The sequence below is a fragment of the Vidua chalybeata genome, chromosome 11, assembly GCF_026979565.1.
Source record: "Vidua chalybeata isolate OUT-0048 chromosome 11, bVidCha1 merged haplotype, whole genome shotgun sequence".
Classification (NCBI taxonomy): domain Eukaryota; kingdom Metazoa; phylum Chordata; class Aves; order Passeriformes; family Viduidae; genus Vidua; species Vidua chalybeata.
Window position 1 is genome coordinate 17,351,839 of NC_071540.1, and position 26,935 is coordinate 17,378,773.

At 38.7% G+C, this 26,935-nt stretch overlaps 1 protein-coding gene across 3 annotated transcripts in view; it reads left to right on the forward strand.

Annotated features, from left to right (window-relative positions):
- CDH13 (cadherin 13) overlaps positions 1 to 26,935 on the forward strand; it is a 449,953-nt gene that overhangs the window by 74,440 nt on the left and 348,578 nt on the right. For all 3 annotated transcript variants that reach the window (XR_008432843.1, XM_053952983.1, XM_053952984.1), the window contains exon 2: positions 11,428 to 11,539. Coding sequence is in view for 2 of the 3 variants with exons in the window: in XM_053952983.1 (XP_053808958.1) it covers positions 11,428 to 11,539 (112 nt within the window). In the remaining variant the exon portion in view is untranslated. The remainder of the gene's footprint in view (positions 1 to 11,427; positions 11,540 to 26,935) is intronic.

Below are 26,935 nucleotides of genomic sequence, written 5' to 3' on the forward strand. Positions count from 1 at the left end.
TGCCAGTACCTTTGAGGGCTAGCTCCTCTTTTCAAATGTGCAGAGGAACACGGGATTATTTTTCTTGGTGAGAAATTATCCTATTTCTTCTATGTCGTTTGTGTTGAAAAGCAAAAGGTGAAATATGGAAATAAAACCTTGGAGGAAGTTAGTCAATAAGTTTTTCTTTCCAGGATATCCCATTTTAAACTGGAGATGTAGTCCACATTCATATTTGTTGAATATCTTGGTGGGAAGCACAAAATGCTTTGACTGGATTTTTGTAGTAAATATGAACACCTTGGCATAGCATTGATGAAGGATACCAGGCATAAAAAAAGTGGAGGATTCACTAAAAATGTGATCTGGCACCTGCAGTTCTCAGCTCTCCATTTGTACTTCTCCAGCACCATTTGCAAACCTCACACCTCCATTTCCTCTCCTTTTACAGAAAAATGCTTAAATGCAAAGTGTGTTCTTTACTGTTGAGAACAATAAGTTATCAATTAAAACCCAAAACCCAGATTTTTGTGCATCAGTCCTGTTAAATCAGGAATGATGTCCTTGAAGTCCAACCTGAATTTTGACATAGTATTTACCATAAACTTGCACTAGAAGTGCTTGAACTTCTGTATATTCACAATAGAGGACTTGAATGCTTGATTGATAAAATGTCTGATAAGACAAATGTTGTGGGAATAAATGCTTCTCATTTTTTCCAGGACTCAGACTTCATTAAAACTTTGTTCTCCTCCTTTGAAATTGTTTATATCAATTTAGAGAAGCAGGAATATATGCAGCTTCTGAAATGCTCCTGCTTCATAGGATGTAGGAAGTCATGGGAATTTGATTATGGAAGAAGGGTCTCTCACAATATTTAAAAAAGAAAAATTAGGTTTCTATTTTTGCATAATTCTGATTTATTTTGAAGTGTAATGCTTCATGCTTTCACCTTTGCAAACTGATTCTTATTTAGGAGATGAAAGATTGTGCAAAATATAATATTCTTGTATAATTTAAACTGCCTGATAATGTGATACAGCCTCCTAGAATTCAGGCCCAAACATTAGGCATTGATTTAAAAAAGGCATTTAAATAATTTAAAATTGTTCAATGCTGAGCATGATCAGCACCCCAATCATTTTCAAATAAAAGTACCTATAAAAATTGAAGCAGATGAATAATTTTAAATTGCTTTATACTGTGCAAGCACAGAACCCCAATCACTTTCAGGCTGAAGCACATACAAGAAAAAAAGATTGAAGTGCTCTAGTAAATTTAAATTACTATATACAAGGAAAAGGGCCTTGAAATTATTGGATACTCAAATTTTTTCTTTAAATTTTCTTAATTTTATGTACAACCCAAAGAGTTTAACTTTGTCAAAATGAGCCAAACAATCTGATTTTATAAATTTGCAAAATATTACATTAACCTCTTTTCCATGTAGTAATGGTGGGGCATTCCACAATCAAATGTCACATATCCTGCTGTAGCAATTCTCAGTACTATTGTTATTAAAGCAGGATCCAGGGCAGAGATTTACATTTTTTCCCAACTTCTCATTTGTTTTATGTTTATTTATTATGCCTGCTGCCTGTTGAATGTCACCTGGAACAACTGATTTGTTTGGTAAACACAGATAATTATAGAACAGTTAAAAGTACTGGAAGTGCCATCCACAAGGTGTAGTGGGGAGGCTACAGTGGCTTCCTGACCACTGCAGGAGCTGGACTTGACTGAAAGGATGGATTCCAAAAGCAAATTGTAGTTTATTGTGGAGGTTCCATGGTGGAATTTGTGGGATACAACGTATGTTCTTGTGCCTCAGGACTGGCAGCTGTTCTTCCACATAAGGAAAATGTTGTTCTCATTTTTTATTATTATTGTTTCTATAATAAACAAACAAACAAACAAACAAACAAAAAAAACCCAAAAAAACCCCAAAAACCCTAACTTTAGCAATTAACATCTAACATTTCCCAGAAACACCATTCCTTGATAGCTGAAAAAAAGTTCTTCTGTAAAGAAATAAGAAATAAGTATTTAACAGAGTGTTACTGAGGCTTTCTCCAATACTCCTGAGATCTCATTCTCAGCGTGTCAGGGTTTTCTTTGACTACCTAATACATGTGAGGTCAATAGTTGTATCTTTTGCATAAAAGATTTCATTCAGCTTTTAAACTGCAAGCAATTATAAGAGAGAGGGTTATAGACCAGGGTCTTGGTTTCACATTATTTATGTTCTAATTAACTTACCAGACTAATTTTTTTCCCACCCTGCTTTGGCTACTAAGTGTTGATCTTTAAGAGTTATCTGTTCCTAGCATTAATGGGTTTTATTTCTTTGGAAAGGTCATTCTTGATGTAATGTCACTGCTAACACAAGGGAGCCTGTAAGTTTTAGACATTTTGCTTGATTGTGATGAGCTCAAAAATACTGAACTACTTGCTGTCTTTCCCCTGGGGGTTGTTTTCACTCAGAAGAATTAGTATAAGTTCTTTTTAATTTTTGACTGTGTTTTTGCAATTCATTAAAAGTAGTCCTCAATGAGCAGCTGGCATAGCCAAAAATATATATATACATTTTTTTAATCTTTTTATATTTATTTCTAGATGACTCCATGAGCTTGAGAATTACTACTTGCTGGAGGCAAATACATAAGGTCTGGGCTTATAATATGAGCAGTGATACCAAAACTTTGGTCAAAGTGAATTAGATCCATGTATGGTTACTACTGTACTGCTATAAGGTACAGTTACTGCTCTTTAGGAAAAGAAAACAAAATCACTTAAAAATCAGAGCTGAAGAAGATTTCTAATCTCAGCTCACATATTTTTCTATATGTTGTTTTACAGAGTAGATGGTCCTCCTCCTGTTGACTTCAAATAAAATCTTGTCAAACCTGGTAGAGAGGTTTGTGTTGGGCTCCTTGTAGAAATTTCTCCGTTTTTATTATGAGTCTTTGGATGTTAGACTTGTTTTTTCCCCCCAATAACCTTGCTGGAATCAAGGGATTTTACTTGAAAGTAATAATTTTTTTAAAATCTTACATTTGTGAATGTTTAGGAGAAGGTCAGAAAGCATTCAACAAATCTTTTTTTGAAGTTGGAAACCAGATATTTTCACTTGTCCTTATACTTTTATGAGTTCTGGGGGGTTGGTTTCTATTTTTGTAATGTTTGAAGGTGATAGAAGTGTGTTGTGTTTAATCCTTAAATCCATGTTATACTTTCAAAGATTGTTTTCAGCAAGCTCATTTTCAGTTGTAGCTTAGCAGTGCAAAAGACAGATGTTCAGTGTTACACCGAGTTCAGTTTGTGCTTTAGACTCTAACTTTGTGGAATACGGGGAAAATAATTAGTGGAAGGTTGGTTTTTCTTTTTGATAACTATCACGCTGCTGGGAAATTAAACATGCATCATGTTCCTTAGAGTTTCCAGCCATCCTATCCAGAACCCACTATCTGCTCTAAGAAATATGATTTTAATTTTTTCTCTAACAGCTTTTGCCACATCAGTGTTTTCCTATGTAGAATAATGACTTGGCCCCATGCAACTCCACGTGAAGGGTTTTAAAAAGGTTAAAAAAATGTTTAATTTGTTTCTTTTTTAGAAAACCAGAGACCCATATTTTCATTCATCTAAGTGCTTCATGAAGTCATTACTGCTGGAAAAGAGGACCAACCTGTTTATTTCATTAGGCAATAAATATCTAAAATGTTTGGTACGAGCAGATCTTCAAAAAGGTTATTGTTGTAAGGCAGTTTAGATTTCAGCAATTCCACACCTTGCAGCACAACCAGTCCAGAACTCTGACTTTCAATGCTTCTTCTTTCTGCCTCTTTCACTGGTACAGGAATGGCTCATTTGCATTACTCTGTACCCTGTAAAATGAATTTATTATGCAGCTCCTCTAAATAGGCTAACCAGTTGTAATCTCATTCCAGTGGTGTATGGGTTTCAACAAAACATGATTACTTCCTTCATAAAGCCTAAAAATAAATAAAAAATAACCTTGGAGCCCAACCTGTCCTTTTGCTTGAGTCTAGTGTGTTAAATGGTGCTATTAATCATGAGGGGTAGTTATTTACTTGTTAAATACTTGAGTAATTTAAAATATTACTTTTGCTCACAAGTAACAGCTTTTGGTCTCTGTTATTAATCATCAAAATACTTAATGAAGCAGGATGAGAGCCATTCCCTGGATTACAAAAATCTGAACAATGTTCAGATACATCTGCCTAGCTGAAAGTGGAAGTTGATCCTGCACTCTGAGCCGTGTGGGTACAAATCATTCTCAGCTGGGAGCTCTGTTGGATCCATGGGCAGATCCTGAACCTCTGCTAGGAATCTGTAGGAGAGGGAAGGGGCTGGAAGATCTTTGCTGACCGTGGGCAGAGCTGGTCCTCATCTGGTCAGAAGGGCATGGATTTAACAATGCATGAGGGTTTGCATCTGTGTTTATATTTCATAAAGATTAATCCTGGCTCTGTTTGCAGAAGCTGCTTAACATTGTTGTAGGTAAATGGTGGTTGTGCCTCCACTGATGTCAAATTTCTCAGCTCTTTGTGTGCTGATTAAATTTAGAATGCTTGTGAGCCACCAGCCTGACAAGACTTCAAAAGGAATTTTAGGAAGCATTAGACAATGTATTTTGGGCTTAAGGAAATATCCAGACTGTGGAGAACATTTATCTGGAATTCTTTATGTATTTTGCACAAGTGGAGCTTAAGCAGGCACTAACGAAGAAATGTTAGTGAGATGGTCACAGGGGTGTATCCAAATAGAAGGAGATGGAAAGAGTTTGGTTTGTCTAGCTCAATAAATGGAAGATTTAGGGGGGGAAAGGGGTTAATTTAGTTATAAGACAAGACTTGTACAGGAATAAATGGCCATAAATTGACCATGAACAAATTTATTCTGGAAGATATGAAATGGCCATCAGAAAAAGGGTCAGGAATTGTGAAATGTAGGAATTATTTTTGATTGGGATCAAGTGATCTGGCCAGCAGATCACTGTGCCTGCTTGTGACACCAGAGGTGGTTCCTGTATAAGGCTTTCACAGAATCACAGGATTGTGAAGGGATTTCTGAGGATCATCCAGACCAACCCTCCTGTCAAGATGGGTAACCTGGTTCAGATGAGTTTGGAATATCTCCAGGGCTTCCTTGGATTTCTCAAGTTTTTTCTGTGCTCCCAAGTCAAGGGAAATCTAAGCTAGCTCAAGTTCTGAAGTATGGAAAATATGTTAGTAAGAATTAATTAAAAAGCTTATTTTAGGGTGCAGTTTCATGGCAGCTGCCCCAGGTTGGGGTGCAGACTGTGGGGGTCTCACACCAGGCCGTGTTTTTCTACCTACGTCATCCTGTGGACATGAGATTCACAGAACTTTGTCATGACTGAGCTCAGGGAGCAGGTGGGAATGGGAGAGCAGGAAAAGTGACTGGGGGGAGAGGATTGTCCCAACTCTGCCTTGAAATGAGGATGCTGTCCAAGTGCTCCTGTACTTTGCAGGCACTGCCCATATTATCCTTCCTCACCCTGAACAGTTTGGGCTCCGTGGTCACTTTGATCTCTGAACAGCCTTTGGGAGCAATAATAAATGAATAAATCATTTCTGGACAAAATGATGGTGCCTCTTCCAGAGCTCCTCAACTTCAGAAGGCGAGTGGCTGTTTGAAAGTCCCTGTTCTGACACCACCGCTGGCAAATTGCTGCTTGAACAACTTAACGAGATTCCCAGTGCCAAGAAAGATGCACACCTTTTACTGAATATGCAATAAAATTATAATAAACATAGGTACGCAAGGAAAGTGCTCATAAAAGGGAAGTTCCTGTGGTAGATAGTCTCACAAAAGAGTTTGTCACATTTTGTTTCCAGTTAATGGATGCCTACTGCAGTCACACAGCTTCAGTGACAGGAGAACTGAATTCATTTAAGCCAATAAAGTCATTCTAATTTGCATTTTCATAGCCCACTCTTCAGTACTCCGAGTGTGACTTTCCCTTTTAGGACAGAGCTGTGCAGTAAATGGATAGGTAGGCCCTTTAAAAGGATATTTATCATCCTTGAAGAATCTTAGTGCCAAATCTTAATAGCATTTCTTACAAAAATGACTGGAACTCTCTATCAGATATAGAGGTAGAGCTGTAGAGATAGGGAACAGTCTTTTTTTTTTTAACTTCTTTCCTGATAGAAGAGCAGTTAAAGCCTGAAACAGTGAAAGTTCCCCCTCAAAATGAAAATATTGCATTAAAGAATGCCCCAAATCATAGCATTCTAGAAATCAAATTACTTTGACAGAACTGCGTTTAATTAATTTAGTCACATTCAGAGATAAATAATTCAACATACCTTTATGTAAAGTAAAAATGCCTTTGTTAATTATGCCAATCAGAGGATAATTTATTCAGGCTTTGGAGGTTTTTTTTTTGTTCTAGTTCATATTAAAAAACACAGAAGACACAGAGATCTTCATGTCCAGCCTGTGTGTGTGATTTGATGAAATAATTGCCTTAGGACCTGCTGACACTCTAATTGGAGTCTGTGTAATGCAGAATCAGAACCTTATTTAGAGTTGCACTCTTTATTTTAAGTATCCCTCTGTTAATTTCATTTGAATAACTCTCTCATTTAAATCTGAGAGAAGACTTAAAATTTCATCATCTCCCCATGACTGTGTGCTGTTTATCACTTCTTTCCTTCTCTGATGGCCTCCTCATTATCCATTTTTGTGGGTCTCGTGTTGCAGCACCTGAACATGGAAAAGGTTTTAAGATTCAAAAATCTGAATCTACATGATAAAAATATTTTGTCATGAGCAATTTAATTCAGTGTTGGCAGTTCTCATTATTCTGATTACTTTTTTCTCTTCGTTCTCATCTCTAAGGATCACCATATTTCTTATGAAAATCTGAAGTTTTCATATGCAAAAAGCAAATTTCTGTTTCTCATGTTTCCACAGAAAAGCTCAGAAGCATAAATTTTCTATACCCACTTCCAAGTAAATGAGTCAAAAAAGAAGCCCCCAAACCATACTTCAAAAGATAAAAAACCCCCAACCCTACCAGAAACGCCAAACAAAACAACCAGAACTAAAAACTCATTTCTCAGGAAGTGACTCACAATTTTCTTGAAATTATTGCTCTTAGTAAAAATGAGCGTGATTTCAATTTTAGCTCCTCCTTTTTGTGCTCTGTGTTGTTTTGTTTTTATTTCAGATTACTCTCCTGAAGTCAAAGGTAGAATGTGGTCATACAGAATATTTTCCTCTGAAAAGAGATTTGTTTACTTTTACTCTGTGCAGAATTCCTGTCTGGGCAGATGGCTTTCACAGGTGTCTGCACCATTTATGTTTCTAATTAAGTAAAGCCTTACACAAGGATGAATTTCACACCATAAGAATTTGTGTGAAATGCAATTAATATTCTGCAGCTTGGCTTCCTGAGCCAGGTGATCTCCTCAAGGTAGGGATAATGAAGATATGAGGGTATGCACAGCAAAAGGTGAGAAAATTCATTTGCAGGGCGAGCATGTGGCCAAACTGAAACTGTGCAAGTTGAAAAGAACATAAAGATTCTGAAATTCTTTAGGAAGACCTTTCTGAGATGACTTTCGGTCACCAGAAGAGGAGGTAGAAGGACCCTCTTATTTTGAGGTGTCATGGTACCTGAAGGTGCTTTAGCATCAGGGAGTTTATTCATTTCCTCTGCAGTATGGTATTAAATTGCTCTCTTTTTTTTGCTTTCCAACCATATTCTATGTGAGCAGCTTTCAGTGCAAATGTTGAGGTCAGTAAAGGTTACCAGCATGTGTGTGCTGGTTTATTAACTAAAGAAAAAAGTTGTTTCTTAGGCTTGGTATCTCACCAGGAATACAGCTCCAGCACAGTGGCCAAACTAGCACAGGAGTTATCTAACTATGACATTTCCTTACACCAACTGACAATAAATTCTGAAAGAAAAATTGTCAGAATATTAAAAGTGAGTCTTTGTTCTGTACATTTCTGAAAAGCAGGAGGTTATGAAAAACTTTGATTTTGCTTGTTAGTGAACACAGGATCTGTAGGCCTGAGTAGTCAAAACTCTGCTTTGCTTTTCAGACTTCTACCCATTTAGATTTTCATGAGCAAATTGTTTACTGCATAGCTATCATTTTTGTCCAAGAATTTGGCTTTTTGCTTGGTAGCAGGTGTGGGATTTTTTTTACTAATTGCCCAGCACTTGACTAGTTGTGTGAACAATATTTGTATCTTCAGAGTTCTTCATATGACATTTAAATATTATTTATAGTGTATTTAATGGAAGTCTTCATTTAGGCACCTATCAGTCCATAAAACCTTTTATTATATACAAAAATATGAAATCTACATGGTGTTTTAAATTCAGAATGTATTCTGCTTTGAGCAAGCTTCTTTGCCTTAAACATAATATCTGCCTGACTTAATTTTTCAAGATATATTTAAAGACTGCTGTCCCCAGTGTGAAGAACCTTTATAGAAATTATTTTAATGAGATAGACATTTAGTTCAACAGAAGTTTCTTCATGAGAAAAATAAATTAAAAGAATAATTTTCCTTTTTAAATACAATTAATTAAAAACTGTCCATGTGATGACAGATTTAACATTTTGTCTGACATGTAGAGAAGAAGAAAGTGCCTGGAATTGCACAAGTGGAATAAAATGTTCCATTTCACAGCAAGGCCAAGCTTGAGTCTTGTAATTATTTCAAAGGGAGTAAAGGTCATTTTCTATTTGCTGCATCTCTATTATGTGAGCCTTCTGTACCAGGCTTACAGAAGTTAACTCATGACCCATTTAGATTGCCCAGATTTCAAAGTCAACTTAGACTGTCACAAATCTGATAAAGTTGACATATTCCCATCTCTAAGTACTGCCATAGATGATGTCCAAAGAGGCTTTTTATTTATAGCTCTGTAAGACAAGAGATCCAGCTTTAAAGCTTGAGTAGCTGGGAGATCAGAACATGATTTGCCTCTTATTTGCAGTGTTAATCCTTTAGGTGAAGAGCAGTTTGTAGATAAATTTCAGACTATATGGCTTGGACTGTTTTTCTGTTGGGTACTCATTATATAACTTTGCTTGCATCATCAGTTGGGAAGAGGTTTTCTCCTGCTGTGATTGCATTTTTATGCATATTCATCCAGAACACTGAGTCAGAAAGACAGGTACTTTAAACCAGCACCTGTGCACACAGAAAATGTGTGCAGAAGATGCATGTGTGCCTTTCTTCCTGTGCATACGCCCATTGAAATGCATATAAGGCATATTTTTTTAACAATCAGTAATCAAGCTTTATGCACAATTTTCAGGGTAGGCTCTGAATACCTCAGTTCACATTTGCAGATATCTCCTGCTGGAAGACTGAAGGGGACACGTCCAATTCTCAACCTCAAAATCTCCAGTAAAATCAATATATCATTAAGAGAATGAGGGACTGGGGGCTGTGGTTTTAAACCTTTTTAAGAAAGGCAGGAATAGTGTGATACTGAAATTAATGGTGTGATACTGAAATCAAGTGCACCTTTCTTGTTGTATTGCTTTAAATCTTTCTCTTCTTTCCTGGTTAATCCTTCCAAGGGACCAACGTGGAGCAGGACAGGATGGAAGGGAAAGGTGTCCATCTGTTGTGTTTGCCTTCCACCAGATTAATTGCCATGAAATATTCTGGCTGTTTCTCGCAGTCTGCTGGCACTTCTGGCCAAGCTTCTATAGCAATGGTCTGACATGAAACAAATGATGCAGCAGTTGGTTCCCATAAGAACAGCTAATGCACACCAGGTGGGGCATTGCTGCCTTTGGATTTTGTAAATGGGATCACAGAGGACTTTAAATGAGTGGGAAATGCAAGAAGGGAGGGAGGAGATCATGTATCACTGATTTAGCAAATGGATAGTGAGTGGTGGGGAATAGGGAAACACGCAGCTGTTAAAATGTTGCAGGACATCTCTTAGGGATCAGGATCAGCAGACTTGGATGATAAAAGAGTGGAGGTGGGACTGAGAGATGCTGCTGGTACATTGGGAGAAGTGAGAGTGCTGTTGTCACCTGAGCTGGTGGAGGAGAAAAGAGCCTTCAGCATTCACTGGTGTGGGACTGGGGAGAAATTGTCTGCACTTTACCCTGAAGAACTTTATTTCCAAAACTGTAATTTTGTGTCAAGGGTGTGTTGAGTAAATAGACCCATTGTGCAGAGCCACTTGAATTTAGGAGCAAATGTCTTTCAGAACCCCTGTGTTTATTTTGTTTTTGGTTGCCACACGTGCCCTCTCTAGCTGATTGTGCTAGGGCTGCCTGACAAGCAGCAGATTGCCCATAACGATTTTGAGATCAGAGTGGTCAGTGCATCACCTGAAAGTCAGGTTTTGTAAAACACCTTTAGATGTTCTAAAGCAGAAAGTACTTCTGCAAATGCACTTACACATATATAGGTTGGAAAATATGTTTTGGCTTCTCCTGCTCTTAACCTTGTCTCCTTTTGCCTCTCTCTTTAGCCTTTTAAACTTTTTAGTAATTTCTTTTTGCTTGCTGCTTCTTTCTTGACCATTCTTACCCCCATGCTCTCATTTAACAGCTGCCAAGAAAAATAGCCCTTCAGGTTGTTTTCTCCATTCAGGGATAAAAAGCTTCAAAGTCCGAGATTAGAATTGTACCTATTCCCAAGCAATTTTATTTTGCTTGTAAGCTTCCTCCTTTGATGTTCCTGTGGCGACACTGAGCTTGGGTGACCATGTACTGCCAGTGACACAAACTGTATTCAACTGGAACCCTCAGATCCACCTCCTCTGTGATGCACACATTTCTTTTTCAGCCCTCCCTTGGTGTAAACAAGCTTTTGATTGTAGGGAAAATGGACAAACTGTGGCTTAGAGAGATAGAAAATAAATAGTTTAAACTTGCTAGCAAAGAATTTATTTTAGAAATGAAAATTCTGTATGTGAGACTTTACCCTTGAATACAGAATTTCTTCTGCAACTTGGTGATCAACTTTGAGACAGATTTGCATCTCTTAATTTATCACTTTTTCAAATTTATTTGCAGGTGCTTAATTTCAGCATATATTTAGGTCCAGCTGTATTCAGATAGGCCTAAATAAATGTGATTTTTAAGAGCAATATTACATCCTATATTTTTATTGATATAAATATTGATATTCTGAACTGAAATTCACCTTGAAAGCTACTATTTTGTAATTTCAATGCCAGCCCATATATATATAAAAAAGCAAAAACCTTATATAAAAATTGTTTAGCAAGATTTGAAGGGGAAGTGTGATGTGATGGATATTTTGTTTTATGAGTATGGACCCCAATGTTTTGTTTTATGAGCACTGAGCCTAAACCCGCTACAGTTCCCAGAAGCCAACATGATGGATGAAGGAGTGGATGTTAAAAGTCTATTTCTGGTTTTTTTTTCCCCTCAGGTTCTGCTGCTTGCATGTGCAGAAGATTTAGAATGTGTGCCTGGATTCCAGCAGAAGGTTTTTTATATAGAAAAGCCATTTCAATTCACAGAGGACCGGCTGGTTCTGAACCGTATGTTGTTTTCATATATTACTATTGTGCAAAAATCAGAATTGTTTATGTATTCATTTCATTCCTGCCATTTATCAGAAAGCTTTTTTTTTTTTTTTTTGTTTTGTACCTAAGGTTTTGGATATTGCCATGATTCAGTCTGAGTTCCCCTGTATTAATCCTGTGTCTCTACAGGCTTTACTCTGTGTCGTGTATGAGAAATGGTAAAATACAATATATAATCTTTTAGGGCTATGTGAATATTGTGAAAACCTAGAATCAGCCACTTCTTAAAAATTAAATTTTTAAAAATAATCTTACCTATGAGCTTGAAATCAGGACTTGCTCATCAACGTCTTTATTAAATTATTTCTGCAACTCAGGTTTAGAAGTTTGCATTTTGAAAGCATTTATAGCTGATGTAAGTTCAAGTCTTTGCATGAAATTCAGAGGCTGGAAGAAGTTTGGGATCATCAGTGATAGCAAAGTGTCACACAACTGGAATATTCAGTATATTTCCATTGAGCAGGTGTCACATTATAAAACCCAATCTGGCACTGTATACCCAAAGCATTAAACTGAAGGAGGTTTAACAGTTTTCAGTTCTGGTGTTAGTTCATTCCAATATTTCAGGGTTACAAATTGTTCATTCCATTCTGGGGCTTTGGGATTTCAGCCCTGTCAAACAGACGTGGTGCTTTATCCAACGGCTGATGTCTTTAAAGACTTGAAAAAGGATTTAAGTGTTGCCATTTTCATAACTTCCAAACACACCTGCATTTTTACATGTGATATTTATTACTAAAGATTTTTTTGTTGTGCTGGTGCTGAACCAGGAGTTCTTCTGGGTGTGCAGCACTGGACAGTAGTGCTCGGCTCCTATGTGCAATATCTGGATCCTACAATGGGATACATCCCATAGCTTGGTGGAACCAAGAAATGCAAACCAATATTACTCACCAAATGCACACATTTCCCAGCTCAGTTCCATCCAGATATCACTGCTACACACTGATGTATTTTCACTTCAGATGAAGGTGTAATCTGTGCACATTCACTTTAAAATAGCATTAACTTCTCAAAACGAAATGTCAGAATTAGTTGCCACAGTCTATTGAAATAACTCTCTTAAACTTAAGTCATTCAGCCTTTGGAGGTACTAAAATAAACCTCTAGGATAACATTTTTAGTCTCAGCATTTTGATATGTTGCTTAGTCTGAGCTGCGTTTTCACAGGAACTTTAGATCACGAGATGTAATACTAGTCAGAGATGTGAGATTGTTGTTCAGCTTAGAAAAGAGGTTTCAAACTTCTTATTTCTTTGGGATATTTAGTTTTCTCTGGAATTCTTATTTTGGAGTTGTCAAACACATTATTCCTACACGGCTAGAAGTTGAAATTCTTAGAATATAATAGATTTAATAAGCAAGCAGATTTGAAGACCTATTAAAAGAAGCAATACGGATAAACTAGTGCTAAATTGAATGCAAACAACCTTTGTTGAATGCTTTTTCTGCTTCAGAACTTTGAGGCTGTAGTGTGTCTGGCCAGATCTCCTGCTGATTTGGAGAGGATCACCCCAAGGATGGGCTGGTTCAGCCAAACTGACTGGACTGCTCTGTGGTGACCCAGCCATTTGCAGTGGTACAAAATGAGCACAATAATTAAGATGCCATCATTAGTGAGAGGAGGAGGAGAAGGGAAGAGCAGGAAGAGACTCAGAAATGTCTGGGAACAATCTCTGGAATTAAATTATTTTAATAAGCAGACAGTAAATTGGCCTAATGTGCAGTGTTGGACAGAGGCAGGCTGTCGATGCGTGATCCGGGTTAATTCAATCACCCACAAACAGGGTGTCCTTCATGCAGCACCATTAAACCTCAGCACAGTTCCTTCATTTCAGCTGTCAACAGAATTGATAATTTTAATTGTCTGTTTGAATACACTTTGCATGCTCTTGCATCTTCTTATGCCCATTACCAGGAGCAGTGTAATTTAGCAGTTGCATTGTAATGCGAGGCTTACCAGGGCTGTGTAAATTAATAGAGCAAATATGTACACCAGGCCTATAGCAGTGATTGTTTTTGTACTCTTCAATAAGCCAAGGAGTTCCTTAATTCTTTTCTGAAGTGCAATAATACAGTCTTTTTCTTTTTTTTTTCTTTTTCAATTTAAACAAGAACCTACTGTACGTTCCATTGCTAGCATCTCCCTTGTAATTAAATATAGGTTGTGATTGGTTCTTCTGTATTTATTACTTCTACATATGGCAGTGTTAATTATATTTTACATTTACTGATGGGAAGAATGAAGAGTAGACCATACTGAGGGTACAGAATTTTATCTTGTTTCTTGTTGTGATTTGCAGCAATTTTTATTAAAGCCTACTTATAAGCTGGCCATAACAAGTCCAGCTATGTGTGCATATTCTGCTTCCTATTAGTTTCACTGGTATTCAGTTACTATTAGTTTTTCTGTCATTGTGCTCAGGCTGAAGTGGCTTTTAAATTCTTATTTATTTTTTTGCTCTTGCATCTCATTTAGTAGTAACCTCCAGACTTTGACCATTTCTTTGTCCCTCTTTGGTCATTATTTTTTTTCCCCTCAGACCCCTTCAGATCTCCTTATAACTTGTGTTTTCTATAACCATAAACAATATAAGGCATTGCTCTTTTGCTTTTGTTCTGCCTAATTTTTTCCTCTGTGTGCAGAACCAGATGTTCCCTTGATGCAGTGGGGAAAGATCCATGGAGTCACTTTCTGGAAATAGTAATTATGTCCACATAATTATTATTCTAACAAAGAGTTGTGTCGCTGTTTTTTCCTTCCTTATAGATTTTTTTTACTTTACACTTAGGACCATCTTTGCAATTCAATAGAGAAGATCATCAACATTGCCACATTCTTGATGAAGTGCTAATTGACAACATTTAATTACAGGTTTTACCTGTCAGAAGCACTTGTGGCCATGAAATGCCTGTCCCTGCCAAGGCTGGCGGGTCACTGGCAGTGACAGGGCTCTGTCACGCTGGGCTGAGGGAAAGTTTCTAATCAGACTCAACAAACGTGGGAATGTAATTGTGTTACATTAATCACGTTTATACTTAACACACATCGGGCTTGGCTTTTGGGGGTATTTTTAATTGACAATGAATCAAATAGTGCACTTGAATAATGGAGGCAATTAACATAAAGCACGAGGTGATGCATTGTGCATACTAAACTGGGGAAGGCATTGCCAGTGCTTTAAACGGCAAAACAAAGGAAGTTTTGACCCTTACTTGAAAAGCTCTAATTTGGATGTTAATTAATGGCTGACCTCTTGTGTCTCTTTTGTGATAGATTGCTGTTCAGAGCCTGGGCTGCCTCAAGAACAAGGTTTTGTCTGTCTGCATTTGGGTACATTTTGTTCTGTGGATTTTAACAGAGAGCTTTCTATTCAACCATATCAAAATCGTTGCTTACTCATATGATGTGAAATATCTTAGTGTACTTATTAATGCTTAAAAGCAGGTTTTCAATTGTCTGGCAAAGCTGTGGCCTCCAACAAGATTTACTTTGTCCAAACCAAATAAAGCCTGTGGAAAGATCAGAGAAGATCATTCCTCCTCCTAGAGGCTTGTGTGCACAAGAATCATGGCCCTGGTCGTGCCCACGTCCAAATATTTCCTGTGGATTCTGAGCTGATGCCATGTGAGAGCTGTGATTTATCACATCCACCCTTCCCAGTGATTCCAGGCCAGCTGATTGTACAGATGGCCTCTTCCTGTGCCTGGTGCTGTTCCTCTCCTGCTCATTCTGATCCTGGAGTTATCACACCCACTTCGTTCATCTTCCCTTCTTCCCTCTCCCCACACCCTGCACAGAGCCATCGTGGCAGCCTCATTCAGCCCCCTGTGGTCTGCCAAAGCCTCTGGCAGGGTTCTGACACGGGGTTTGGATGTGACTGTTAACTCTTCGTGCTGAATATTGCAGGGTTTGGGTAATTGGGATTGCACATGGTAGTTGTAGCTTGCAAAAGAACATGTTCAAGCAAGGTAAGATTTTAAGCTTAGCAATTTCTGGCAGGGAAAACTGTCTGGGCTTCTGGGTAATAGCCATATAACTGTGGATTTTCCACCTATTCAGTGTGTCCTTGCTGAAACAGTGTTGTGGCTTTTCAAAATGAAGAAGTTTATAATGCATTTTGAGTTTTACAAACATCTTCAATTTTCTTTCAATTCACGTAAATCGCTCGCTGTGTTAAGAACCTGCTTCAGAAGATGTTGAAAAATGACTTGGTTCCCATTCCTTGGCATGAGGGAACAGGTTCAATGGAAAGGCATCTCAATTTTCCTACCCAGGTAGGGGAGTGCTTGTTATATCCTAAAATATGTATCTTCATATGCATGGATAGAATTTGAATACTAGAGCTTTGATCTGACACTTGGGTACATGGTTAAGGTACCTGGAACTCTTATTCCATGTGGACAGAAACATTGGTCAGGGTTTGAAGCAACACATCTTCACATTTAAATGGCCATAGGAAGCCAAACTCATGTAACTAAAGTTCCAGGAAATATCTGGGGCTCTGTGCAAAAAGGTTGCAAATTTGTGTAAGTTTTAAAGTGGGAGGTTGGGAACTTTACTACAAGCTTGTGGAGGCAGGGTGAGGAAGATCCTTTAGCACCTAAATACCTGATGCATTGCCTTTTAATTGAAGTTTGCTGATGAATTCCTACACAGAGGGAAAAGATTTTCTGAGAATAAATATTATAGCTAAATAATATAGAATGTCTTAAATGTGCCCCTAAATAAATACATGCAGATCAATGTTGCAGGACAACAATATCACATCATCTGTTTAACTGCTTTCGCACATGATTGAGACAGAACAGAATAGGAGAGAATAGTTGTTGAGTGCCAGGTGGTCAGACAATTCCCTCCCAAAAGCTTCCAGGACCGGAGGGTGAAGCAGTCAAAAACAGACTGTTTGATTTTTATGCATATACATTAAATTAAACTAGTGTTTGCAAATGTATGACATTACACTGAGCAGAGTGAAAGAATTATTTAGTCTCTGAAAAACAACTTCTGAGCTGAATCAAAACCTCTCAGGGGTGCAGTCAGCTCTTGTGGAATAACAGAGGGAAAGGCATATGTGTTGGTAAAACCTCCTCCTCGCATTTTAATTCCAAGGTGGAGGAAATGAGGATCTAAACTCAAGGTTTCTTGTCTGTTTTGTTGAGAAAAGCCTCAAAATCCTGTTTAAAAAACAAACCAAAACAAATACACTCACATGAAAAGTGGGTGAGGATCTTTGCAGTGACAGTGAATGCTCTTTTAGCAGTTTGGTCTGGATTTAGGAAGATAAAAGTAGCAGATTACTTGGTTTGAGATTTAATTTGTTTCTGGACACTTTCCAAAAACCATAATGTTTCACAGCTAATACTTTTTTGAAATACGTGTGGGCTTTGGTTGGCTGAAACATGCCAGCTGTTCTCCTAATAATCTAAATCAATGGCCAACTGCTCGGTATTAGCAGGTTGGGTCTCTTCCTCACTGCAGTGCAAACCTTGTATTAATAATGTCCCCAGGTGCTTCAGTGGAAGACTTCTCTGCTCATTTCCAGTTGGCAATTTCAGAACAAAAAAAATCAAATTAACCAAGCTATTACTCCTGAACTGATTACCCACGCAGGCCACGAGGCAGCTCCTTCTCTGCAGGTGTAGGAATATGTTGGAAGGCCAAAATCTATTTTAGGAAAGTGCAGGTGGCTTAGCTTAGGCCAACTCCATCAGCAAATAGTCTGACACTGATTGCTTATGGCTGGCAACATTTGAACAGGGTCATCTTCGGGAGGAAATGAGAGGTAGGGAGGTGAGATTTCTGGTTTTAGGTTAGAGATGGGGTCACTCTGGAGAGGATCCAGCACCACCCCAGCTTTGTCAGGAGCAAACTTTGTCCGTGTGTGACAAAGAGATGCAAATCACCCCTCACTGAGACATTAATGCATTTCTGTAGAACATTTCTTGGTATTTTCACAGACTGCCTTTCTGACAGGACTTTTAATTTGAGGATCTTAGCAAAGCACCATTCAAAAGAATCATGGCTAGCTAACCTTTTCCATTACATTTCAAAGTGCAGTGTGGACATTTAGCGAGAATTAATGGGAGTATGTGAGGTTAAATCTTCCTTTAAACATAGAATCTCATTTAAGTTAATGATATCTTAAAGCATGCAAGTATTCTTGAAAATAATTGTAGCTCACAATTAATTCTGAGCTTTTAGGATTTCTCTCTGTTAATCCAAATCAAATTATAACTTTTCTAATGTAATTATGATCATGCTTCAACTTGCAGTTTTTCTTTGCCTTTGCTTATTTAAATCAGTCCTTTTCAGACAGAGCAGTCTGTCTGCTTTAATGGACACATCTCCTTTTCACACAGTTTTCCTGTGCCATGTGATTTCTCAGTCTTGCCTTGAGAATAAGTACCACTGGCTGTAAACTCAGGAAGTCTTTCAGAAATTTCTTAGATTGGGGAATTTTTCTAGCTGGAGGCTAATGCTCTGATTTTGTTTTATGCCCCTGTTCAGCCTATCCACCTGAACTTTTTCCTCTAGAGAAGGGAAAGAAAAAGTAACTTTTAATGGATTGATTCTGAAAACTCTGGTCTGTCTGGAATGACTTTGTGCATATTTGTATGCCTTGTACCTGCTGCTTCTGGGGCAGACGAGTGAACCTGTGGATAGGGCAGTAAGTGCATGTCATACTCTGTGATGTGAATATTAACTAAAATGCTTCTCTTGTGTTTTTCAAATCCCTGAAAAAATATCAGCCCAGGCAAAGGGTAGGATTTGCTCAAATAAGGATCCCTGCCTGTAAGGGATTATCTTCAACAAAAATTGAAATTCTTTTACCAAGGAATTCCTTTAAAACAAATTAAAATAAAACTAGGAGCCTTGGGAAGACCTAAAAGATTCTTATAGTGCTCTGGGACGTTGCTTTTTAGACAAGAATTCCACTTACAATACTCACTTTGATTTGTTTACTTTTTTTTAAAAAAGAAAAGCAATAAAAAATCCAGTGCAAGCTTTGTCTCTCAGCTGTGGAGAGAACTGAAGCAGAACTGAGGGGCCTTTAATAAGGCAGCAAAACGGAGGCACTGCTGGAGCAGCTTTACAGGTAGTCAATAGCAGAAGAGAAATTCCTCCCTGAAGTTGGAGGTAAATCTCTGACACTTTGAAACACTTGCTGGCACGTACCAGAACCTAAAAGCAGGTTAGACTGAAGTAAGTGATAATCTCCTTGATGCACAGGACCATTCTGCTGCCAGGGAGTCAGGTTTGTTTTACTGAAGAGCAGATTGTGAATCTTTTCTCCCTTATCAACAGTGTTGGGAGTGCTCTGGCTGGATCTGGCTTTGTGTATAAACTGGATTGTCTTGCCTTGGACTTTTCCTAAAATAGTGTAAAGCAAGGTTGTAGGAAATGGGTGCATTTTTTATTCTTTTATTATTGCATTCTATAATTAAATATATTATTCTCTACTAACCACGCTGAGAGGAAACTTTGTTTATGTAAATGTATTAAGGCACGTGGGTTTTGTTTACCTTCCTTTGTGTGGCAGTGAAACAGAGGAAACACAAAATGTGCTCTGGTCTGCTAAAAACCCAAATTGCCTGGTTACAAGTAACCCTGCAGACTTTATTTAGCTGGAATTTTAATTACAGTGCCAGCTCTCAACACTTACAATAAAACATTAGGGAGACAACTATAATTTGACCTTCATAAAACATTAACACCAACTTCAGTTTAAAAGAATACAGTGGGAAGCAGAATTCAAGAAATTATGAAAACAGTGTACTTATGATACTTTAACTTTTGGAAAAAGCACAGCAATGTGCTCATGTGGACAGCAAATCTGTGTGATATTGGTGTGTTTGGTTCCCTGAACCATCTCATGATTCTCATGCAGAAATGCTGCACTGTTGGCAGAGGAAGCTTCTCACGGTTTTTTCATGTCTTGAGGAAATCAGTGCTGCTGTGAGGCTTGGGGTAAAGGATGCTGCCCAAACCCCATGGGAAATGCTGATGGATAAAAGCCAGCTTGTTTCTTTCCCCAGAAAAGCCAAACTTCAGGTGCCCACCCATCCCCTCTGAGCCCCTTCTTTGCTGAAGTGTTTGTGACAGTTCCTGTGCGAGGTGCACCTGGGCCAAGGGCTCCTTTCTCCTGCTGAAGGTCAGAGCAGAATGAGGTGGGGAAGAGGAGGAATGGAGCAGGACAGTCCGTGCCCATGTTGGATGGGAATGTCCATGCAGCTCTTAATTTATCACTTTTTCAAATTTATTTGCAGGTGCTTAATTTCAGCATATATTTAGGTCCAGCTGTATTCAGATAGGCCTAAATAAATGTGATTTTTAGGAGCAATTATTTTATGGTCCAGGAAAAATCTTTATTGATATTCTGAACTGAAACTCACCTTGGAATCTACTATTTTTAATTTCAATTCCAGCCCATATATATAAAAGCAAAAACCTTACACAAAAATTGTTTTCAGCACTGCTGAAAGGGACAGCAGGACTGGCTCTGAGGTGTAGAAACACCAGAAATGGTCACAAATCCAAACACATTTCTGCTTAATTCTGGCTGAAATAGTCCCTGAGTTGTGGTGTAGCAGCTGATAATATTTTCTGGTTCTGTCATCAGGCAAAGATGATGAATAGCGTGCTCCAGGTCTTCTCTTGTTGTTAATTTAATATAAAATAAGCATAGTTAATAAATGTCACCTTTGCTTTTTTATGAAACGGACTTGAAGCTGTAAACACAAGGACACTTTAAATGTCCCATGATTAAAGGAAAATTTGAAGTTGTCTGAATGCCAAGGTTGCCTTTGTGTGACCTGAAACATTTTTCTTTTGCTGTTTGCTGACAGGTGAAGCATCGGTTGCTAAAATCTCTTCTTCCCTAACTTTTGATGTGATGTTTCACACCATGTTATATCTGTGTTCAAAGGTGATGCTGGATGCACACAAAAATTATGGGGGTAGGAATGCAGTGATTCAATATTGTAGTCAAGAGTTTCCCAGGGGTTCGTTTGGGCTGAATGAAAAACCATGAGCTCAGCTGCCTATGATTTGGTGTTTGGCTGGCCAGTTACTATTGCTCTGGTTTCTGGGGATCTTTTTGGTGTTTTTAATCAAGGCTCTTCTAGCTGGAATTTTTATTCATCCTGGTTTGTATTTATGGAGGAACCACTCAAGTGCATAATAAAAAATATAGGAAATAGTGATTTTATAATATTTTTCTAGAGCAATGAAAGCAGTATTGTGGGAGTTATACAGAGTAATTTGCAACCAAAGAGCTCATTTCATTTAAATTTTTAAAAGTTACATTTGTGACAGAGCAAAGGGTCTAAAATTATCTTTAATCACAGAGCTGATGAGTTCACTCTTCCGATTAATAAGAAAATGCAACTCTCCAAATGTTCTATAAGATTTGGTGTTTCTTCTGAGAAATCAGTCAGATCTCATGCAAGTAGGCAGAAGGTTTTTGGCATAATAGAATAGCAGCTTCTGTCAATTCAATGTAAATCAAAATAAGAAATTTTATTTTAAATGATATTATTACTCCTGGCACTTTTATTCTTTGAGACACTGCCTTTAATAGCTTCTCCAATAAATTTCAAAGAAGCTGAAATACAGAAGCTGTAACCCTTCCAAAATAAATCTATTAATTGTAATGCTTCTGAAAACATTGGGCATTGACTACTTACTGCTGTTTTTATAAGTCAGCATCACTTCCCAGAACTGTCTGATACTGACTGGAGTTAGCACTGCTAATTAATCGAAATGAAATTACTCCAGTGATGAATGAGGGCTGGACACATTTGACTTAACTCTTTCTGGCGCTCTAGCTGTGCTTTAGATCCTGATTTAGAAGGAATTTAAACAGAGACTTAATTTCAGTTCCTTCCCCACTCTCCAGAACTTTGCCAGTGCACCAGAGGCCCAGATTCTCTCAGCTCCAGCCCCAGATTTTCTTGCACAGAATGTCCTTTGGGAAAGGCTTAGGCTGAGCTGTGAGGAGGCTGCTCCCTATGCAGCCATGCAAAAGCAAAGGTGTGAGAGCTTCCCAGCACATGAGTTTTCTGTGCTGAAACAGATGATTTGGGCTGATTATGCTCAGAACCATGAATACAGCACAGAGTTCAATTTCCATGGGTGAGTGCTGTTCCTGCTGAAATTGGGTTTTTCTGCACAAGCCTGTGCCAAAACTCTCATCCTTCCTGTCTGCAAGGGCTACTGGATTTTAGGTAACTGATCAAACAAGCCTAGACTGGTCTTTTGAATGTTCTCTTAATGACTTCTTAAATATAACAGATCTGGATAGGGCTGAGCTCTGGAAATAGGTGCAGGGGCTGGTGCTGCACCTGCTGCTGGCAGTGTGTGGGTGAGAGCCTCAGGATGCTGAGCATGGCTGGAGGGACCAGCTGGCACTGCCCTCAGGAGAACTGACAGATTTAATACTTTAATAAAGAGAGAAATATTTGTTAAATCAGATTAAAGACTGGATTTAATGCGGCCAGATTGAAAATGATAGGTTATGGGTAAAGGTGGTAAAATCATTCTCCATCAAGATTTGCTATTCCTACAGGTCTCTAAAGCCAGGTCTATAACAAGTCTTCCTTCTAAAACTTGGGATTTAGAGAACCCAGAGGCAACCTCAGGTTTGTTTGTCCTCTGGGAAAGCACCTGATGAGTTTTAACAGAGCTTTGCCAGTTTAGGAGTGGTGGGACCATCAATCTTCACTCAAGATCAGTGTTCCAGACTTCATCCTGAGTGCTTCTTTCCAGAAATAGTGCCTGCAAGGGTCACTTAAAGAGCCTGTTTGGACCAGAAGGACCCTGTGAGGTTCCCAGGCATTGCACAGGTCGTGGATCTGTGCACAGCAGGTCTCTGGAGTTGGGAAGGTGTGGGATGTGCCAGGGGGTGCCACACACTGAGGCAGCACCAGGCAGGACTAAACTGTGTGGTTGGGTAGTGCAGTGAGGTGGGAGTGGGTCCTCCTGCTTTTATGGGTTTAAAAGCACCACCAAAACCACCAAAATCAACCAAACCCCACCAAAACAAATATAAACACAGAATAGAGCCCTCAAAGCAACTTTCTGGCAAATACAGCAACCTCTGCTTCTCCTCCCCTCCCTGTGACAGTCTGTGAGAGTCTTTGTCCAATCTTTTGAGTTTTTACACAGTGCTTTCTTGGGGAGTAGAGTTTTTACTTGAACCTACACCTGCCATATTCCCAGGGGACTGAAATCTTAGCTGTGCACATAAGCTTGTGCTTTATCCTTCTTGTTGCTTCTTTCTGTTGAAAGAGTTTTACTTTAGATGGATTAATTAGATGGATTGACTCCACAGCCTAGTAATTTCCCCATTTCCATGAATTAAAGTGGTTGTTTCAATCCCTCCTCACCTGAGTGTTTATATTTTTAATGCTTTAAATCAATCAATGAATAGATAAAATCATGAAAAGCATCAGTGATTTCAAAATAAGTATTTTTCTAGGTATTTTAAAAACTATTCAGAGAGTTGGAACTGGAACTTGCTTGTGATGAGTGCACAAGAATATTTGGATGTAGTGCTTACAAAGTATGTAGGAACTTTTAGACTCAGCTTTCAGCAGAGGAAAAAGTGCTTTATTTTCTGGATTCTCAAGTCATGTGCTCGACTATCATTTTCATAGTCTGTTTTTTTTATTCTTTTTTTGTACAATAATCAGTTGGACACAGCTGCAATGATTCCAGCAGAAGGGGGCTGGCACAGCTTGCTGGTGTAGGAGAGTTTTCTGTGTGCATGCTCCAGCACCTTAGAGCAAACAGTGCAGGTGAGCTGGAGCCTTCCAGCTCCTGGTGGGATTCTGGAGCTCCTGGTTATGTGAAGAACATGAGGTCTTCCCCCTCCAGTGTATTGCTTTGTTATTCTAGAACCTTATTTATCTTTCCTATATTTGTTAGAAATTCAACGTTTGTTTGTCGAGAAGAATGCTTTCTCTTGCATTGAACAGTTTTTTACTTTGCTTATATTTTGGTAAGAAAAAATTATTTTTTCTTTCAAATTTGGTTCTGGTGGAACTCCTCCTTCTGCTTGGCAGCTGAACCAAAAAAAAAAATTATTTGCACAGCCCTAATGGTATCAGTAAATTCATTTCCCTAGAACTCAAAACTGTGTTTCCTCTCTGGGATGCCGCAAAGTGATAATTATGAATGATAAAATACAGTGGAAATTTTACAGAGAAATTAGTAACTGGGATGTTGCTCTGAAATGAGAACAGCACGTGGATGTCCTTAAGGATACTGAACACATCTCCCTTCCTTGGTGCATCAGCTGCTCCCCGTTCATGAACAGATCATGGAAAGGCCAGGCTGTGATTCATTTGCCTGCTGGTTTGCTCAGGGTTATCAAGGCAAAGGTGCTGTTACCTGGGCCTGCCCTCCTGTGTGGGAGACAGGAATGGTTGGAATTTCACTCGTTTTTCAGAGCAAAGCTCAAGGTCGTAACTCACTGCTGGTGGTTGATTTCCAGGAGGTCTCAGTGGATTTAGAGAGCATGTGCTTCCTCAGGTTTGGAGGGGACTGATTCATTTGTTTGGAGACTTTGGATGGGAAAAAGTAGAGAAACCTTCCCTTGAAAGAGGGAATGAAACAAGGATGAACAAATTATCTTTAAAGAAGAATTTTTGATTAGCAGCATCTCCTTCTAATAAATTGTCCTGATCTCAAAGCTCCTTTTCTGCCATGCTGAAAAAGGTGATGTTTTTTGCCAGTTCTACTGGCAAACCTGAACTCTGCAAAGTCTGATGTAATGAACACAAATAATGTTCTGTTTGCTTTCCTTCTAATTCTGTTCTAAAAAAATCACCTAATTAGAAGGATTATAGTAACTGGAAAAAAAATGGGGGAAATAGACACTAATTTTCCTCCCAAAAATATAGAAATAAAATTGACAGTTTTGATCTGAAGGTTGCAAGAGTTTGTTAAAAATTTTTGAGGTGTAGTCTTACAGAAATTATAAAAAGCTCTGAACACTGATCTGCAAATGCCATTTGTAGCTGACTTCATGCAGTTCTGTTTTACCTCTGGAAAGTAAAATCAATTTCAGATTAACTTTGACAAGGAGGTGTTGAGGTGTGTGAGTCAGCACTTACTCAGATATTTCTGCCAGCCTGTTGGGAAGACAAAGAATTGTGATGGATATTATCAATAACAGTGCTAGCCTGAAAGGAAAATTGGCAAACTAAGTTAAGAAACACTTTCCTACCTTGTCCTGGCACACTTCACAAAAACTAAATTATAAGTTGCTATTAGTGTAAAAAACGAAAATTTATCTTGATAGTTAGGAACTTTTTTTTTCCCCTGCTCTACCCCCTTTTTGTAAAAAAACCCTGCTGTTATTTCTTTTACTGTTTTTTTTTCCACTTTGAAATCTGGAACAGCTTTTTTTTTTTGTGTGTGTGTGTGTTTGGTAGAAGTCAGTACAGCACGATTGAAACAATGAGGGATTTCATTCTTTTTATCCACAATTGTGGAGCTATATTCAATAACCCTTTATAACAAACTTTCCACTATACTGAATTATGTATTGATTCTACTTTTGCAGTAGCTTCATTACACAATTCCAGATGGAAAATGGGCTTTTAGATGTCAACCTGAAACTCTTCACAGTTTTGAATATGGTATTACACATAATTCTGTGAGGACCTAATCACACATCGTTTGATTTCAATGAAACAACTCTCATTGACTTCCCTGAGAGCTGACTGAGGCTTGGCTTGAGCTATTGCCATGTTATTGAAAGCATAATCAGCATTTTGATTCAATTTTCCATCTCTTTCAAGTCTTGCACGTTAGCTCTGCTGTGCATGGGGTGCTGCTACACAGAATGATGGATTGTTGGGTTGGAAAAGCCCCCTAGGGTCATCGAGTCCAACCATCACCCCAGCACTAAATCCAAGTGTCACCTCCAAGGGTGGGGACCCAGCCACTGCCCTGGGAATCCTGTTTCAATGCTTAATAACACTTTCAGTCAAGGAATTTTTCCTAACAGCCAACCTAAGCCTCCCCTGGTACAATTTGAGGCCATTTACTCTTTCCCCATCACTTGTTAATTTTGAGATTGACCCTACCTGGCTGCCACCTCCTTTCAGGGAGTTGTAGAGAGCAATAGGGTCTCCCCTGAGCCTTCTTTTCTCCAGGCAAAACATCCTCAGCTGCTCCTCCTCACATCTGGGCTCCAGGCCCTTCTCAGCTCTGTTGCCCTTTGCCCACACTCCAGCACCTCAATATCTGTCTCGTAGCTCTCACAATATGCAGGGCACTGTGAGCCCTGGCTAGGGCTTTCAGGATGACACTTTTAGGACAGACTTTGAAAATAAAAAGTATTTACTTTTTTTTTAATTACAAATTTTGTTGATGGAGCCTCCTGCAGATGCTGTGTGTGACAGAGGAATGTGGAAGCTGTGTCTGTGGCTCTGGTCCTTTGGCTGAAATTCCAGGGGTTAACAGCTCTGGAGCATGCAGGGGTCTCTGGTCATTGATTTTTAGTGGTTGCCGTTACAGAAAGTACGAGTGGCATTTAAGAGAGACAAAGCACCGTATTAAAGTTAATGCCTTTGATTTCCTTCAAATCATCTGTAATCCATGTGGGCCTGTCATAATTTATACCTGGCTTGGCCACAGCAATAAGTCTGAAACTGTCACGGAATCAGCATCAACACTTGTGCACAAGAGAAACGGCACGTGCTGCTCACTGCACTCGGTCTCGAGGTATTTATTATTTATCTCTCCTTACCCAGAAGGCTGCCCTGAGCTTAATTGGTCTTTCTCATTATTTATATTGCTTGGGAAAAAAATGGGATTAAATACCAGGAGAGGAAGATAACGGGGGTTTTGCTGCATAAGATAAATAAAAACCAATTCCTGTTTGTTTCTAAGCATGATAAATGTGATCAGGTTTTTTTTTTTTGGTCTTCCCTGCTGCCCCCTAAGTCTTGAGGGTCTCCTGAGGATAATCTTAATAGGATAAAGTGGTCTCTGAAAGGCAATTAGCAAGATTCCCATGAACTGGGCCATGCATGGGCCATGCTCAACTCTCTCCTGATTAATGCTCATCTTAATTCCATTTCTTGGGATTTATTTACTCATTTCACGTATAATGTATTTAGTTCCCTTAGCTCTGCTCTGTGGTTTGGAAGCATCCTGGTGCCTTTCAGGTCCCTGCCCAGCTGTACCTGTGAGCAGCCAGCAGCCCCAGGAATGCTGGACAGCAGTGGAACGTGAGCTTAGATCACAATCCATACAAAGTCTGGTCAGGTCCAGTAACTGGAATAATTAGTGCTGTAATGATGCTTATGAAAAGGGGATCAGCAAGGAAGACA